General features: G+C 29.0%; 4 protein-coding genes across 4 annotated transcripts; 2 read left to right on the top strand and 2 right to left on the bottom strand.

Annotated features, from left to right (window-relative positions):
- Positions 1-251: 251 nt before the first annotated feature.
- LOC145763621 (zeta-crystallin-like) lies at positions 252-1,714 on the top strand. The gene has a single exon (XM_082575107.1). The coding sequence runs from the start codon at positions 363-365 to the stop codon at positions 1,371-1,373; it is 1,011 nt and encodes a 336-aa protein (XP_082431233.1). The 5' UTR covers positions 252-362; the 3' UTR covers positions 1,374-1,714.
- Positions 1,637-5,926, bottom strand: LOC145763619 (ribosome biogenesis protein bop1-A-like). Its single transcript, XM_082575105.1, has 17 exons — positions 5,806-5,926; positions 5,618-5,675; positions 5,384-5,490; positions 5,159-5,278; positions 4,924-5,078; positions 4,708-4,825; positions 4,518-4,619; positions 4,318-4,437; positions 4,081-4,194; positions 3,837-3,998; positions 3,549-3,699; positions 3,274-3,415; positions 2,939-3,152; positions 2,618-2,803; positions 2,387-2,489; positions 2,116-2,308; positions 1,637-1,898 (listed from the first exon to the last, which is right to left on the bottom strand). Exons 1-17 carry the CDS (start codon positions 5,860-5,862, stop codon positions 1,745-1,747), a joined length of 2,256 nt encoding a protein of 751 aa, XP_082431231.1. The 5' UTR covers positions 5,863-5,926; the 3' UTR covers positions 1,637-1,744.
- Positions 5,927-6,542: 616 nt separating this feature from the next.
- Positions 6,543-12,792, top strand: LOC145763620 (mannosyl-oligosaccharide 1,2-alpha-mannosidase IA-like). The gene is given in 13 exon segments (XM_082575106.1): positions 6,543-6,714; positions 6,804-6,934; positions 7,073-7,261; positions 7,418-7,518; positions 7,636-7,777; positions 8,009-8,184; positions 8,478-8,578; positions 9,059-9,175; positions 9,365-9,480; positions 10,257-10,470; positions 10,631-10,803; positions 11,214-11,329; positions 11,531-12,792. Coding segments are annotated over 13 exon segments (1,836 nt in total). The 5' UTR covers positions 6,543-6,551; the 3' UTR covers positions 11,628-12,792.
- Positions 12,793-13,641: 849 nt separating this feature from the next.
- LOC145743977 (partitioning defective protein 6-like) lies at positions 13,642-16,789 on the bottom strand. The gene is made up of 5 exons (XM_082562065.1): positions 16,675-16,789; positions 16,343-16,568; positions 15,954-16,139; positions 15,651-15,832; positions 13,642-15,535 (listed from the first exon to the last, which is right to left on the bottom strand). Exons 1-5 carry the CDS (start codon positions 16,750-16,752, stop codon positions 15,080-15,082), a joined length of 1,128 nt encoding a protein of 375 aa, XP_082418191.1. The 5' UTR covers positions 16,753-16,789; the 3' UTR covers positions 13,642-15,079.
- Between the last annotated feature and the right edge of the window lie 1,672 nt (positions 16,790-18,461).

Raw genomic sequence — 18,461 nt, 5'->3', positions numbered from 1 at the left:
ATATCCCAAACTGCCACAGGCAACTCGAGACTGGGTCGGAGTAACTGATGTTACTCTATGTTTAAGTCGCGCATTCGACTTTCCCACATCGAGGATAAAGATATATATACAAAAAAAAACAAAAAAAAAAAAACATCCAAAGTTCTGTAAAGAGGATAAACATCAAAATCATAAGTGTTTACGCTTTGATGCGCAGCAAAATATTCTTTTTTAGTCAATCTCTCAAACTTTCACATGGGATCTAACATAGAACATATGATCACTTTCTGTTTATAAATAAATATTAGATTGCAGCTTGTGCAAAGCAAAGTTATTGCAGTTGTCCTTAAGATTTATAAAAAAGTTTAGATTAAATTTAAAATATGCTGTCCTCTAAAGGCCCATTGTTATCAACGAAAATCATGCGTGCGATCGTTGTATCGAAATTTGGCGATCCCGATGTTTTAGAATTACGCCGAGATGTGCCAATTCCGGTACCTGGCGCTGACGAAGTTCTTGTAAAAGTTGGAGCTGTAGGAATAAATCCTGTTGACACCTACATAAGGTCAGGTCACTATGCACGTTTGCCAGAGTTGCCATATATTCCAGGTAATGATGTAGCTGGTATTATTATGGTTGCTGGTTCAAATGTAAAGCGTTTTAATGAAGGCGATAGGGTAGCTTCCTTTATGCATGTAAAAAGTGGAGGTTATGCTGAGTATTGTGTAGTTCACAAGGACTGGTTAGTAAGACTACCTGATAAATATGATTTAAGAAAAGGAGCTGCAGTGGGAACACCATATTTTACGGCATATAGAGCTTTGTTTCAGAAAGGGAATGCAAATCCTAAAGATCTTGTATTAATTCACGGAGCTAGTGGTGGTGTTGGTATGGCTGCTATTCAGTTAGCTGCATCTAGAGGGATTATGGTAATTGGAACAGCCGGTTCTCCTGAAGGAGTGGAAGCAGTTAAAAATCAGGGAGTTGCTAATGTATTTAATCACAAAGAAGAAGGATATACAGAATTAATTAAAAAATGCATGAATGGTCGAAGGCCCGATTTAATTCTAGAAATGCTTTCTAATGTGAACCTTAATGTTGATCTTGAATTGCTTGCACAAAATGGAAGAGTTGTAGTCATTGGTTGCAGGGGGAAAATAGATATCAACCCAAGACTTATGATGGGCAAAGAAACATCAATTCAAGGAGTTGGGTTATTTGCTGCTACAAAGGATGAATTTTCTGAAATGACGAGAGTTATTGCAGCGGGGCTACACTTGGGTTATCTTAATCCAAACATTGGGGTGGAAATGTCCTTAAATAGTATTCAAAAAGCTCATAATGATATTATTCACAACACTGGTGCAAGGGGAAAAATGATAGCTATAGTTTAAATTATGTAATTGTCAATGTATGTAATATTAACACATTTAAATGATTACCAAATTAACGGATAAATTTTGATATTTATTTTGGTTAATGTATCAAGCCATTACTTTTAGATTTAATGTAACATGCTGTCATATTTTAATTTTAACATTTAATTCTGCTTAATTATGCAATATTTAATTTTTAATAAATTTTTATGTTACTGTTCTCACACTGTATATATATGTTATTATTAAAAAATTGTTAAAATGTTTTAAGATTGTATTGCAAATTTTTATAATACAGATTGGTTAGTAACGCTATAACTGATACCTTGATTTACAAATTAATCATACTTATTTTCTTTGTACAGGGGATTTATTTAACACAATATTAGTTAAGTAAAAAGTCTGATAGTGTTGTCAGCAGCGGATGAAAATATCCATGGTTGGTGTGGATGGAAGCAACAATCCAAAACACCAAGATTCTTTTCAACTCGATGACCTTTAAGCACTTTTACTGGCACTATAAGTGGGTTTTGCATGAGGTCCCTGCAAATATAAAAAATTGTTAATTAAGGTAAGTTTATTAATTATACCAATTTATGCTAATTTAAAAAAGCTTCAATGTGCATTACCCAGCCTTCTTCACATCTCGAAATGTATATACTAAGTTAAAAATCTTAACGTATATACCCCATAACAACTAAAACATATATTAATCTTTTTCCAAAACAAGCAAATTATAAATTTTAACTTAGCCTCTTACCCATACACCATTCCATGGCTTACAACCACTGTCCCATCATCAGCCCCCGATGCAAAAAGTGGATACTTTCTGTGGAAACAACAAGCTCTTATTGCCCTTTTGTGATACCTCATCGTTCTATACGGTTTAGTTGACAAGTCCATATCAAACCAGGATAATCTGCAATCGTAACTTCCTACAATCACATTATCCCCTGCAAAAACATACATTTTATTAGTAAAATCTTACTTGTCAAAAATTTAAATTATTAATAAAAAATGATCTGTGATACCTCCAGGATGAATAGCAATGCTCGAGATCCACTTGGCATTGGTCATAAGCTTTTTCGATAATTCTTGCTTTACAAGATTGTACATTCGAACATATCGTTGCGTCTAAAAAAAGATTTAGTTTTTACCATGGTCTTGAATGCAGGTATATAATAAATAATAATAAAGACATAATTTAATCTCTTACACGTAAGATATTTGTTACAAATTTATTTCCACAATGTAATTCTTACCGCAACTAAGAAATAAGGCCGAGATGGATGGAACAAAACACATTGAACAGCTCCCTTGCACTTGGTGAAAGGACATTGAGATCTCCTCTTAGTAAGTTGGTGTAACAAAACTTGTGTGTTTCCATTTCCTGGTAGTGTAGATGCAAAGTAATCTCCCTTTCCATGCCATGTCACTTTTGTTACAGCCTGTCAAATTTAAAATGTTTTTTTTTTTACTTTTCATTTAACTGTTTGGTCCCAAAACATCTCTTCAACAAAATTTTGCAAAAAAAATCCTGAAGAATACTTAAGGTGAAAACTACAAAAAAAAGTTAGCCTTACCTTGGGATGAGTTATCACCAGTCTTTGGCCATCATAATATTCTGGACCAGACTCTACAGTCTTCCAAGGATCTAAAACTTTCTTTTCGGTTTTTGATGTTTCTTCTTCACCATCCTCTTCATTTGGAGCTTCATAGGATTCTATGAGGTTGTCGGTAGCTTGATACACCAGGCGATCTCCAATACTCGGATTTAATATGACTACTGTTGTGCCACTAAAATGAACAGCAACATACATTAGAAAATGCTTTGCCACAATTTTTATGCTTATTATTTCAGGTTCTTATAAGTTAAATTAATAAAGTGCATTTCTTCCAATATTGCAAAGTCTCTTACCTAGCAATGGCAAGTAAACACACATTAACATTCGGACACCATGCAACACATTTGATTGGGTTACCATTCCCAACAGTTCTAAACTCTCTTAAACATCTTCCAGATGCTACCTCCCATACTCTTACTATTCCATCATCAGCACCTGTTGCCAAAAAAAATTAGTTTAAAATGAAGCTAATGAACATTTTCAAAATTATTTTCTCTTGAATTTATTTTTTAGCATCATAAAATTATTTTTTTTAGCAGTATATACAATAAAAATGTGGTAATTTTACCTGATGCAAGCCATTGTCCCGTGGAATCAACTGAAATGGTTCTTATTAAAGCCTTATGTCCTCTGTAGCATAATGACTGTACGGTTGGAAAGGGTTTTAAGTCACTCGGCTTGGGAAGATTAGGAATTAAATCTTCTGGATTAACATTAACCTAAAAAATTGAAATTAAATTTTGTAATCTGAAAATGGATTTCGTGATTTTTAAATTCGAAATTTAATTTGACTTTGTATAGAAAAATAAATAAGTTGGTTAAAAAATCTATTCTTCTAGCTAAATCAAAAATTTACCTTCATTTTTCGTTGTCGTGGACACAAGTAAAGATCAAGACATCTAGCAAATCGCTCTTGAATAAATTGCGGATATTGTGGTACTTTTCTTAAACAGTCATACTTTTTAGGAATAAAATCAAGTTTTCTGTCTTCTGGGTGATCGCTCTCCCATTCATCTATCTATTTACCAACAACAATTAATTGAACATGCCATATAATATCTTATGATGTGATCTGTGATAACTTTAATTTAATATTATACCTCTTCTTGTGTTGGTAAATACTCAGGAGGTGGGTTAAAGGATGCTTCATGACCCGGTAATTTGGCTTTTGGGGCTGGTATGTGCATCTTCTGACGTGCTAGTTCACTATGAGTCTGTAAAAAGTTTAAAAAAAGATAATTTTTTTTATTGTAAACGTAAGAATACTTGGACCACTTTACTTTAAAATGTTTAAGCGAAACAACAATCAGAAATTGTTAAATCTTTAATATTTTTACCTTTTTTTCATCTTTAGTGTCAGCCCATAGATCATAAAATTTTACTTCTTCATCCTCTTCAGTTTTAGGTTTACGGGGTTTCAACCAACCCATTTTGATAGCATGAACCAGTTTACCAACCTTAGTTTTTTACAATTTTTTATAAAAATTTAATAAGCAATTATGCATTTATTATATATAACTTAAAACAAAATAATAACCTTTCTTTTTTCTAAAACAGATGGAATGAAACTCCTTTTGTGTTCTGGGATGTTGTTAACCGGATGAATCATTTTTTCATGCGTAAAAAAGTCAACGTACGGCTAAAATTACACGAAATTTTTTAAACATTGTTGTCTTTAGCATCATAACTTTATAACATTTTAAAATTTAAAATAAAATGAAATTTACCTCATATGGGTCGTAGTTTGAATTAGAAAACTGTCCTTGTTTCAAGCGATTAATAAGCTGCACTTCATCTTCCGTTAACACATGATCCCTACCAGTTGATTTGTCATAAATCGTTTTCCTTTAAGGAAACAAAGTTGGATAACATTAATTAAATACAACAGGTAAGTTTGATTTGACATATTATTTTTCCACATGGTTTTACATTTGATTTATTACCAGTGGTCAGGATTTTCCATTTTATCCAGAAATTTATCAAGTTCATCTTGATTTCTGATTGGTTTTAGAATAGTTTTTCCATCTAGATCATAACCGATATGTGGAAAGTCATCGTACCATTGCATTGGTATATTTCCAACTGTGTTCCGAAGGTCCTAAACATAAATCATAAAAAAAATTTATATTCTATTAAGAAATTTAAAAAAATATTTACTAAAAATTATGTTTAATTTACTTCTTCATCTGATGAATCCACATCATCTTTGTTGTTAAAGGTAATAATTTTTCCGATTAAATCTGTATCTAGTGATTCTTTTTTGTTAGCAGAGGGTGTTTTTTCGGTTGCTTGTGAAACCTGTTTTTGAAACAAATTGAAATCATTTCTTAAAATTGTTTTTTCTATATAATAATGAAACTCGATTTTATTACGTAATAAATAAAGTATTAAAAAAACACAAACTTCTTCGTCTTGCTCAATTTCATCTTCGTTTCCGGAGGAGATTCCAGTGTCACTTCCAGAATCTTCATCTTCCCCCAATCCAGAATATTCACTCGCAGTTTCATCATCTGTTTAAAATTAAATAATTGTCATTTTTTCAATTTTTTGTGTTAAAGTTATTGTTACTTGTCACTTCAGTCTGTCAGTACTGTTATATTTTAATTTAAAATTATAGGCTATTCAAAATGCCCAAACCTTCAACTTCTTCATCAGAAACGTCATCATTTATCGGGAGATTTGTGAAAAGAATTTCCTAAACATTAATTTGACTGTTTAACATAAGTTTATATGTTGAAAGTAACATAAACTTTCAGACAACGTATAGCTGTATAGCATGAATCTTAACCAGATCAGTACACGTTAACTGTCTTGTTATATCTTACTTCGTCACCAACAGGTTTTGTTTCCACTCCTTGCCATGGCCGTTTCTTTTCCTTCATTTTAGTGGTTAAAGTATTGTAAAAATTAATTTCTTGTGTTAAAAAATTATTTACATCTACAAGATTTTACGCATGAAAGCACCACGCGTGTTTAACAAGCTTTTTTCTTTTTTTGTAAATTCTCTCGTATTAAAAAGTGTTATTATTGAGTCGCTAGACGGTGTACGTGAGCTTAATTCAATAAAAATATCATTTTTATATTTTAGAATTGTTAACGCTACAAATAAGTTTTTAAAATTGTATAATTTTTACATTAAAACGTAAAATGTTATGTTTACGTAAGGGTGTTTACTAAAGTTATTTTAAAGTTACAACTTTAGTTTATATTTACGTAGTTTTTTGTTGCCACGACACAAATGAGTCAGAAATAGTAATTTTTGATTGATCGCGAAACAGCAAAAAGCTGAAACAAAAGTATACGTGTAACGTAATTTATGTTTTAAAAAAATTTCTGTAATAAACTGCTATAATACAGGAAAAGCCTTTGTAACTTTTTGCGGTTAATTTGTCTTACATGCCTGTCCCTGTCAGCTTGTCTTTAAACAAAATGTAATTAAAATACGTACAGTACGTAAGGCAGTCACAATTTACATATGACTGTATGATAAAATGTGAATATGACGTTGCCGTACTTTCTGTACGTTTGCTTACATTTTATCATATTTTACTTATCAGATTATTTAATAAGAATGGCTCTGCTCAAAATTAAGAAATTAATATTTTCACTTGGATTGTTTACAATTGGATTATTTTGCTACACGATAGTATTTTTGCTTCCAAAAAATGAAAATTTGGATATAAGGCCATTGTTTGAACATAGCCATGACAACCTTCCCCATCTTGAGAAACACGGTAAGATTAACAATTTATTACTTTGGTTAGTTATTTAAAATGACTATTCATAAAATTAACATTTTAAATTTTTTTGTTCATTTTTTCAGACGAATTTATCAAATCCAATTTGGATGGATCAAATGAACCAATATTGTTTAATCCTAAAGATGCAAATCAAAGAGCTCAGTTAGATGGGTTTCAAGATTCGCACAGAGAAGCTATTGATAAAGCAAATGAGGTATTTTTATATAAATATGAATATTTTTTTAAATTAAGTAAAAAATGTAAAGTAATATTTGGTTTTTAATAACAAAAATTGCAACCAAATCAATTTAAGATTGTTTTGCTTATTTGGATTTTTTAAATATTTTTTTAGATGATTAAAATCAAGAAAGAAATTGATGATGAGAAAAAAAGATTAGAAGCTGAAAGGGAGAAAGAAGAACAAGAAAAACATCTTGCCCAACTTCAACAAGGAGTTGGAAGCAAAGTTCAACCTTATGATAGCTCCCGGGGAGCTCCAAGTGATCCGGATGTTAAATTGAAAAGGGACACAGTCAAAGAGGTATGTTTTTTATTTACAATCCTGTTTTTTTAAATATTTTTAGTTTAGCTAAAACTGTAAATTGTGTTAGAGTTGGTTTATTAATAGTATGATTATTATGTTTTGGTTTATATTATGTAGGTTGGTAATAATAATTATTATTTGTTGTTGTTTAAGATGATGAAAAAAGCATGGAATGGATATCATCAATATGCATGGGGTGCAAATGAGCTAAAACCTATTGCTAAAACTAAGCACTCAGCTAACATATTTGGAAGGTAACTGTGGATTTTTTTTTAATTTAAATTAAAACTTAAATTATTAATGTTTGTTCTATTAAAAAAAAAATTAATTTTTTTTACAAAGATGTTAATAATTTTCATGTTAAATGTTAGTTTTTAAACAAATGTCTTAAATATTAACAGTGCAGACACAGGGGCCACTATTATAGATGCACTTGACACACTTTATATAATGGGACTTCATGATGAATTCAATCAAGCTGTCGAATGGGTTCCTAGCTTAAACATGAACTCGGTGAGTGATCATTAAATTTGGTGTTTATATAAATTAGTCATGTATTTACGGAAAAGTTAGCATAATGGTTTATTATTGATATTGTATTTATCTACTATTATTAATTGTGTTTGTGTTTTTAAAACTAAAAAAACTTTAAAATATATTACAAATATGATTAACTGAAAAAAAATTCATGATTCTCCTTTATAAAAAAAATTGTAAAAAATATTTAAATATTTATATTTTCAGAGAACAGATATTTCTGTGTTTGAAGTAAATATCAGATTTGTTGGCGGTTTATTATCTGCTTATTTTTTGTCTGGAAACGATGTTTTAATTTCACAAGCGAGAAATATAGCTGACAAATTGTTGCCGGCCTTTAATACAAAAACTGGCATTCCTTACGCCCTTGTTAACCCAGTAACGTAAGTTCATGTGATATATATTGAAGTGTTTTTTTAAATGTTTGAGTATTTTTTTAGATTTATTTTAAATAAAGTATTAACGTTAGTTAAATTAATTTTTTATAATTGTAGATAATTTATTAAGTGATTATGCTAGTTAGGTAATGTTAAGTTATAATCGAATGACCTAATTATAGGTCACAAAAATGTTAAAAATCTATTTCAGATATAAAGTTGATAAAGTAAAAGAATTTGTAAAAAAGAGTAATTTAAAACTAGGGAATTAATAAATAAATAAAACACTTGTTATTTAGTGGAAATGTACGAAATTGGGGATGGGCTTCAGGGGGAAGTTCCATTTTGTCTGAATTTGGAACCATACATTTGGAGTTTTCTATGCTTAGCAAATATACTGGTAAATTAAAACACCCAAAATATTTATCAAATAAAATTTTATAAAAAATCTGCTAATAAGTTTTTGTTGCCACCCCATTACTAGATTTTTTTAAAATAATTTAATTTCAAATATTATTTAGTTTTAAAAGTGTTACATTTTTTTACTTATTATCTTAACTCTTGTCCTGTTAAGGCTTTTAAACGGAAATCACCAATGAACCATGTATTATGTATGGTTTGCCTGCCTAGTGTTTAGTACTGAATAAATTTTATTAAATTTGAAAAGAGAAACGACCATAGTGGAATTTTTATTATCGATTTATAATTAAATGCATTAAACATTTATTGGAAAAATGTTCTTAAACAAAATATTGTATAGATTGCTTTTAAAAACTTGTTTTAATAACATAAAAAAAACTATTAATAAAATTAGGTTGTAAAGCTGCATTCATTTACTGCTTTTATAACTTTTTTTAAAATTATTTTTGATTATTTTTAGGGGATGAAAAATATCTTCAAAAAGTTATGGAGATTCGAAAAGTGTTAAAGAATGCAGATAAACCGAATGGATTGTATCCAAATTATATGAACCCACAGACTGGTGCTTGGGGACAAAGTAAATTTAATTTTAAAGTGTTTTTAAAATTTTTAATTTTATTTGTTAAATTATGGACTAAAACAGAAGGTATACATTATTGTCATAGTATAGATCAATTCTATACAATAAGCCCTGTCAAGTTAATTTACCAACTTTTAAAATTTTTTTTTTTTTCCAAGTTGTATTAACTTTTAAAAATTTGTTTAGGACATGTATCAATGGGAGCACTGGGTGATAGTTTTTATGAATATTTGCTCAAAGCTTGGTTGTTGTCTGGCAAAACCGACACGGAAGCAAGAACGATGTATGATGAAGCTATGGAGGTAATTAACCTTTGTAATTTATTTAAAACCAAATTTATGTTGACTTCCTATGTAACTATACCTAAAGTATTCAACCTGTTGGTGGTAGCATCAATATCAGCATAAATTATATTGTGGCTGTGTTATAGCAACCATATTTTATTGTGGTAAAAAAATATTTTATTATGGTTTTTGTTATTATAACATTGTTAATATTTGTTATTTTAATAATTATAAACACTATATATTGACATCAGTGTTAAAAAAAGAAGTTTGTTTGTTTTAAACAGCTGGCTAGAAGCTGTTTCTTGTTTTTGTTTATTTAAAAACTTAAAAAAAAGATAAGCCTATATTTAGCAGGCTAATATTTGGTAATAAAGAGAACAATAAGTTTTTTTGTCTGTATTTGTCTGATGAGGAAGTAAGTATAACTGCTATGCATAAAATAATAAAAAAGCAATAAAGTTTTTATTGATAAAGTTCCATTTTATAATAGGTCGATTTAAAAAATTTTTAAACTATCAACTGATACGAATAAGTTACTTGATGCTACAAAATAATAAAATATTTGAAAATAATAAAATATTAAATTATTTTGTTAATTTTCTGTTTTGAAAGCCACTTCTTTTATTCAAAAGGGACATTACTGAATCTTTAAATCTTCCAGAAACATTATTAGTCATTTTCCGGCTTAACAATTTCAAATTACACTTACACTACATCAACTATCTTATCAAGATATCATGTTACCAATATTTGAAGAAACCTTAATGTGTATTCATATCCATTTATCACAGGCTGTTGAAAAGCACTTGATTGGCCATTCTAGCAGTGGAATGACATACCTCGGTGAATGGAGGTCAGGAAGGTTGGAAGCAAAGATGGGACATTTAACTTGCTTTGCTGGTGGAATGTTGGCACTTGGAGCTGAAGGCTCAAAAGACAAACAACATTATATGGACCTTGGAGCTGAAATTGCCCACACTTGTCACGAGTCTTATGATAGATCGTGTAAGTGTACAAAAAGTCTATTTGTAACTTATGGGTTAATTTATTAAAATTGTTGTTTTAATAATATATTTTCCTGAATTTAAATTCATATTTGGTTGATTAAAGAATATGTTATTTTTTACCATTTACCCACAATTAAAATCTTTATTTTTGAATGTAGCCACAAAGTTGGGCCCAGAGGCTTTCCATTTCTCAGGGGCAAGTGAAGCGGTAGCAATGAGAGCCAACGAAAAGTATTACATTCTTAGACCAGAAGTAATCGAGACATATTTTGTGATGTGGAGACTTACCAAAGATCAGAAATATAGAGATTGGGGCTGGGAAGCTGTTCAGGTAAAATCTTTTTTAAGTTTAATTAAAACTTTTGGTTTTTAACACATGTGATTGTAAAATTGTAAATATTTGTTTTGTTTTTATATCACTTAGCTTACTGCTTGTTTAATATTTATAAGTGCTAAACACCCATAAAAAAGGATTAAATAGTAAATGGTTGTTCAAATCTTTATGGTTTTTGTCTGAGCAATTTTCAAGTGTACCTTTTTTTGACAAACAATTGGTTTATTTTCCAATTGTGATATTTGTCTTAAATTAGCAAATTTCTTATTATTTCCATTGCTAAATTCTTTGAAATTTGATGTTGAAATAATAATATATATAATACTATGTTGGAATTTTAGATAAAGAAAATTTATACTGAATGAAATGTTAAAATTGTTAATTAATTTGTGTGTTATATATTTTAGGCGTTAAAGAAGAATTGTGAAGTAGAGAATGGTTTTAGTGGAGTGAAAGATGTTTATGCTCCCAAACCACAGTATGATGATGTACAACAAAGTTTTTTCCTTGCTGAAACCTTAAAGTATGTTGTTGTTTTTTTGTATTTTTATTTAGACAATATAATGGCAAAATTAGACTAATATTTTTTTAAATTTATATTATTTTAATAATAAACTTAAGGTTTATTTTCAAGTTAGGTTTTAATATCAAAAGTTTTAAATTTTGCGTAATTTTTTTGTCTGCAACTAAAACTTTAATAAATAACCAATATTGTAATATTTAGATATTTATATCTTCTTTTCTCTGATGATGATTTAATAAGCTTGGATGATTGGGTATTTAACACAGAAGCTCATCCTTTTCCAGTTACTAAGTCTTAAAAATCCAATTTCTAACTTCTCTAAAAAACTAATAAGAGAAAATTACAAAACACAAATGCATAGGCAATTGGCTCAGTTAAGCTGCCTAGACTAAATTTTTTTGACGAAAAAGTCAAAAAAGTTTAAAATTCTTTGTCTAAAATATCTTAAAAAACTGAGTTTTTTAAGTTTTTCAAACTATTCCTAGAGAGCAATATGTGAAGTATGCTGATAACTTCATTAAAATTTTCTATGCAGAACTTAGGCATTGTGCTGTCAGTCTATTTTCTTGATCTAGGGTTTGTAATGATTTCTTCTAACAAATTTATTACAAACATAAAAGATGATATATGTTTATTTCATTTTTTACTTAAACACATCTTTTAATGTTTAGCTTGAAGATTTCCGATTTTTGGAAAACTTCGGTTTTCTCATTTTTTTCTTTTTTATAACAACCTATGATTATTTTATTTTTTCTCTAGTAGGAAATTACTATTTGTTAATTGTTTTTCAGTTAAACTTAAAATCAGCCTTTTTTTTAAATTTTTTTTTTTTTAATTATTTTGACTATGGCATTAGGGCTTATGCCAAATATACCTTTGCTTCAAAAAAGAAGCAAAAATATATATTTTATAAATGTAATCAGATTTAGTACATTTTTTTGAAGTGTATTTTATTGACCCAAACATAATAAGTGCCAAATTACCCTTTATTGTAACATCTTAGAGTATATATTTATATATGAATTTAAAGTTACTAAATTGTTTTTTAAATTCTTGCGATCTTACATTCAAAATATTGTTTTAATTGGTTGTATGTGAGAGTTATTGTATCAGCATTTTACCAGTATTATTATTATTCAAAACTTTATAAATATTTTAGGTTATGTGGTCACTTAGATTTAAAAAAAACAGGTTTACTATCATTGACATTTAAGTCTACCTATTTTAATTTCTATATATCAACGGAATATAATTTTTTTTTGGTCAAGTAGTTTTCTTTTTCCAGTAGGACATTAGGTTTAATTTGATGCCTCACATGCGCTTAATTGAATCTATCTGAATTTACAACTTTCTCTCTTTCCTTGTTTTATTATGACTGTGTTGAAATGAGCAGTAGACTGTTTGTTGTTATACTGATGTGGGTTGATTTTTTTAATATGTAAAATAATAAACAACTTTTTTTATTTAAGAAAACATTATAACACGTCAACAATTATTAGAGTTTTATTTAAGTTTTATTAATATGTGATTATTTATTTCAATAAAATATTTGTATATACCAGTGCTAATATAAATGATACCAAATATTAAATTGTGCATAGGTTGCTATCACACTATTTTTACTCTCAGTTTGTATTTATTTATCATGTAATATTTTTAGCTGTGTTGAAAGTTTAAAGACAAAGAATATTTTGGTTAAAATAGTTAAGTAAAACTAATATTTACTTAGCAACTAGCCAGTTTTTTTTGTTTAAGTAATGGTCAATTACCTATCAATGAACTGTGATAGCTGTATGTATAAAGCAATTTTATTTGGGTACCCATAAACTATACAGGATCGAATGGAACAAAAATATTGCATAAATTAAACCCTAACCCCGACCCTCAACCATTCAGAATAAGCATAATGTATGTGATCCATTCGATCCATTTCGTTTATTCGAAAACCATTTGTGTTCGAGTACATTCTATTTATTCGATCCATTCGATCCTGTATAGTTATAGGTACCGATTTTATTTTACAATCAATTTGTGGTGATTTATTAAGAGCCATAAAAAAGTTACACTAAGTGTTTTAAAATTTAATTATGTTAGGGTATATAATATGTATGTGGTTTTATTATCAAATTAACTAGCAATGTTTAAGTTTTGCAAAGTGCAATTTCTCCAATACATATATAACCCTTTAATATAATTTAATTAGTTAAATTTACAAGATCTCTTGCTATTATTAATATTTATTAGATATGTTAGTTGGAGCGATAAACAACTTTTAACACGATAAAAACTACAACAATTTTTAAAATCATCTCATGAAAAAATAAACACAAAAATACGTTTGTTCGATTAATAGTAATATTGAAAATAAAATAGGACTTTCCCCAAAACATTTATTTATTACTAAGGCACTGTTATTATTTTGAATTATTTGTATAGCTAACTTACAAAATTAAAAAAAAACATTACCGCGATTTATTTGATAGGTTAAACGAAAAGAAAAACTAAACACAATGTGAAAGAAAAAAACAGAATTCGGTTTCTATTTGCACCGACTTTAAACTAATATGTCACGATGAAAAAATTTTATAATTCTAAACTATAAATTATCTACGAGGTATAAAACAATGAAAATTATTGTTATGCATGCGATCTCTAAACGTAAATAAAAAAAAATTATTTTAAAAGTAACCAATGGCTCTTAACAAAACAAATACTTATCGTATTTGGGTTAACACTAATAGAAAATACTAAAAGTTTTTATTAGTAAGCTTGAATAGAAATATTAAACATTATTTCAATAGCACAATGTGTCAGTACAGGAGTAAATACAATGATTAAAATGTTGTCTTATACCTTTGTTAGATTGCAATGTAAATTATAAAACATAATATAAAAACATAAGGTTGGTGCTAGCATAACTTTGTTACAACAGAGAATTAAATTTTTGTATCAAATTAAATGTTGAATTTTATATTAGTTGATGCACCGCTTTTTCTGATTTAATATACGTAAAATTATGTAACTACAAAGTATCGCTTTTGATATGGTTTTATAATAATTTTCACAATATATACCATACAATAAAAGTAGAAGAATGTAAATTGCAAATGCCTTGAACTGCAATATACACATTAATGGATGTTCCATTATAAAAAAAAACACACACAAAAAATTGGTTACATAAAATTTTAGCACATGCTCTATAACATGTTAGTTCATCATTCACATAAACATTGGTAATGTGTTAAATTTGTTTTTGCTTAGAAAAATATATACATAACAGGAAATTCTTGAAAAGTGCACTTAAAGCTGCAGAATAATCATAAAACCATATATAGACCATCATTAGTTTTGTTATGGCAATATTGAATAAAAACAACTCAGTGGAAAATTAAATCACATTAACCAAAACCAAAAAAGTTATCTAAAAACATTTTTTTTTATTGGTGTACAAAAATATAGAGGAAAATTGAAGAATTAAGTATAAGAAGGGCCCTTTGTTTTCAAATTTCACAATTTCATTTTAAAAAAAAACCTGACACATTTATTGCTAAGCAAAAACAATATGCTGTTTAAAGCACAAGTCTTGTTATTTAAAAACGGTAAAAGCATTATTTCAGTGATGGGTTTTGTTACTTAGCAAAATACCAACACGACAGCAAGCTTATTTAATATAAGCACAAACAGGTTTAAGCACCATTTTGTAAAAAGATAAAAGAAGATAGAAAAAGCACAGCGGTTAATTAGCATTTAGAAAGTTATTGTGGAAGTATTATTACTCTGGTTAGAGTCATTGCTGTGTTTGGCTCGGAGCGAGTCGCGACCTTGTTTTCCCTTGTGGCCACTGCTACGAGCAGGTGATGCTGCAACCTGATGAATCGGAGAGTTTTTGGTTGATAGTTCGCTGGCTCGTTGCAACTTGGGAGAGGCTTGATTGCGGGGGGACATATGCGGCGATTGCTTTAGCCTGCGACCACTATCACTACTTTTTGCTGATCGATCCGAGGACCTTGATTTTGTTGAGGAAAGATCCTTAACAATGTCCGAATCATCGTCTTCTTCATCAGAGTCATAAGCTTGGTGATGTGCAGAAGTAGCAAGACGCTCCTGGGGTCGGGACTTGGTTGCTGACAGAGCGTTTCGCATACTTGCTGGTTTAACCGTTATTATCAGATTTGAACTATTTGCTACCATCATGTCAGTTACCTGTGTAACAAAGATAAGATTACCTACAAATTGCCTCAAATTATTTGATCAAGCCTTATAGCTAATTGGCATCGGCATAAAAACAGATTTTAGACAGTGTATAAAAGCTACATACTTGGTCAAGAGATTTTCCGCCAACTTCAATACTGTTTACTTCCAGAACTTCATCGTTTACAGCAAGCAATCCAGTCATTTCAGCCAAACCTCCGTGTACCAACCTTGATATAAATATTCCTGGCACCTTCTCTAATCCATTGTCCGACATTCGAAGACTTACACCATCCCGAATAAAAAATCCTATAAAATTGAAAATAAATCTTATCATTTGCACTTTGTTGAAAAGTCATACCTACTTTTACCAGAATACTAAAAAAGTGAAATTTAGTTTGTACAATTGTAAAAAAATTGAAAGACCTACCCAATGGTTTGTTTATTCCATGATTATGCAAGCGCACACGCCTTAAAGTTTCTGGTAGAATATCAACATCAATTATGGCAGAAACTGGCCGGAAATCTTCAGGAAAACTTATTTTAGGAACAGATTTCTTTCCTTTTTTTCTACGAACAGTTGACTGACCAAAGCCATTCATTACACTAAGATTATCTAAAACAAAGTGAAAAAGAAAATGACACTACTGCAACCTTTTTTTAGTGCAATAAATCTAAATTTTGAAATAAAAGACAGCTAAAATGTGCACAATTATATTTTCATCAACTTTCAAGTAACAAAAACTTCACCTAAAACACAAAACAAGAACAAGAATTTTATAACTAGTTGCAACAACCCTTGGTTTTACAAATATTCACCTTTTCTGTGAAGGTAAACTCTCATTAATGAGTTCACACATGACATTTTGGCTTTCGCAAAGTTTTCTTCATTGTTTATTGGCAGCAAATCTCCGTGAACCGGATCCGTGTAAGTTATAACAAATTCAAATTGTGTAATGTGATGCAATGACTCTAAGCGATGAAAGAAATCTTCAAAATGATCTCGATCGACATTTACAGGAAATCTTCTGAACTCGGCTTGGTACTAGATGACAACATAAAACAAATTTAACGTTGACAAAGTAATATTATAACAATTACTTAAAAATCAAGTTTAAATCAAACAAACAAAGTGAAATGTTCACACCCACCTTGCTTTTAACCTGGAGTAAAGGTCCATGGTTTATTGAAGGTGAAGAGGACCTGGATCCAGTTGAAGACTTATCCATTAAATATTTAACAAGCAGGCAATACTTACTGGTGATTTCTCTATTAAAAAAGTTAATGTATGGTCAGATTTTGTCGTTTTACAATGGAATGTTAACTGCCTGACTGCGTTGCTAAACTGCGCCCTTTCGCTTGTAAGCATACTGTCAATCGCCTACATGCCCTTAATCATTATATATTGTAGTTAAAATTTAAAAAGAATGCATTAAAAAAAGTGCTTTTTATTTCAATAAAGGATTCTTACTATTTAACTAACTATAATTTTATGAACAAACACCGTTTATTATAACTCAATATTTAAGAGATAAGCCCAAAACAGGAACAGGCGTTATATCTGAAAAATTCTCAATAATGGCAGTTTTATAGCTAAAAATAAATTTATTAATAATTTTATTTTAAAAATTAAAATTTATTTATCAATAGTTGAAAAATATTTTTGGCATTTTTAAAAAGAAAAAAAAGTTAAAGAAAAAAATATTGCGACATCACTCACAAAAAAATAAAATTAGGTGTTTCCCCTTATGATTTCTTTGTTTACGTTTTAGTTGCGCATGTGTTTGACTTGTGTAAAGTTACCTGGACATAACATAGCAATAAAAAAAGTGATAGCTCATTCAATAGTTTGCCTATGATAGCTCTTGGGTAGTATATAAGTATATTATTTTGTTAAGCTTGTGTGTTTATAAATCACAATACAAATAGCTACGAATAATAAAAATTAACACAGCTTTAGCTGATTTAACTATAAGTCGCCATAATTTTTCAAAATTGTTTACAAACTAAAAAATTGTTTGGCGGTAAATTCAGTATGCAGTCAAATGACAATTCTGATGTCATGGATCTTTTATTTTCTGAAAGCAACAGTCGAATTTCTGAATCTGGGGCTGGATCAGAAACTGACAACAACACAAATAAACTTGTATCTGTTTTTGATTGTGAAAATACGAATCATCGTGTTACTAAGAAGCAAACTCAACCCAAACGAATTATTCGACCACATGCTAATTATAATACTCAATTCCGTGCAAAAAGAAAAAATCTAATTAAAAAAATGGAACATGATCTTAAATCCAAAAAATTAAATATTTATGAATTAAGACTTCGATATAATTCTATGACAAAAATTGTACATGACTTAAAGAATGAAGTTAAATTTTATCAACAAACTTTAAAAAACCAAAAGCAGTATGTACAAGTTGTTAAGGAAGCTAGTTTAATTGAAGGAGTGGAACTAAAGACCTCATTTTTTAATAAAGAATATAATGATGAAGTACCTTTAACTTTTTATTATAATCAATGGGAAAGTAAAATTAAAAACAGCAGTTTTCCCAAAATTTGTTTGCATAGATTGGGTTGATTGACTTTTACAATTTCATTTACCTGATTTGATTTCTTTTTTTTGTTAAATGTTTAATTATACTAAACAGTAAGTTAGCATGTTTTATTAATATTTTTTGTTTGTTTTAGTATTTATTTTAATGTAAGTATGTTCATCATTTAAAAAAATAATTTTAAACACTAGAATTCAACAATGAAACCTATATCAATGCTGAAAAAGGAATCTGAATTTCCTGATTTGGAAAACATTTCGCATGAAAAAGATGGTCCAATAAAGTTGGATGATTGCCAAATTAAAGCACCCTGTATGTCATACAATGCTATTCAATGTCGTAAAAAGCGGTTAAGAAAAAAAAAAACTTTTAAAAAATTG

The sequence above is a fragment of the Corella eumyota genome, chromosome 1, assembly GCF_963082875.1.
Source record: "Corella eumyota chromosome 1, kaCorEumy4.1, whole genome shotgun sequence".
In the NCBI taxonomy this organism is placed as follows: Eukaryota; Metazoa; Chordata; class Ascidiacea; order Phlebobranchia; family Corellidae; genus Corella; species Corella eumyota.
The sequence above is the reverse complement of the archived record's forward strand: the minus strand, read 5'-3'. Positions and strand labels throughout refer to the sequence as shown.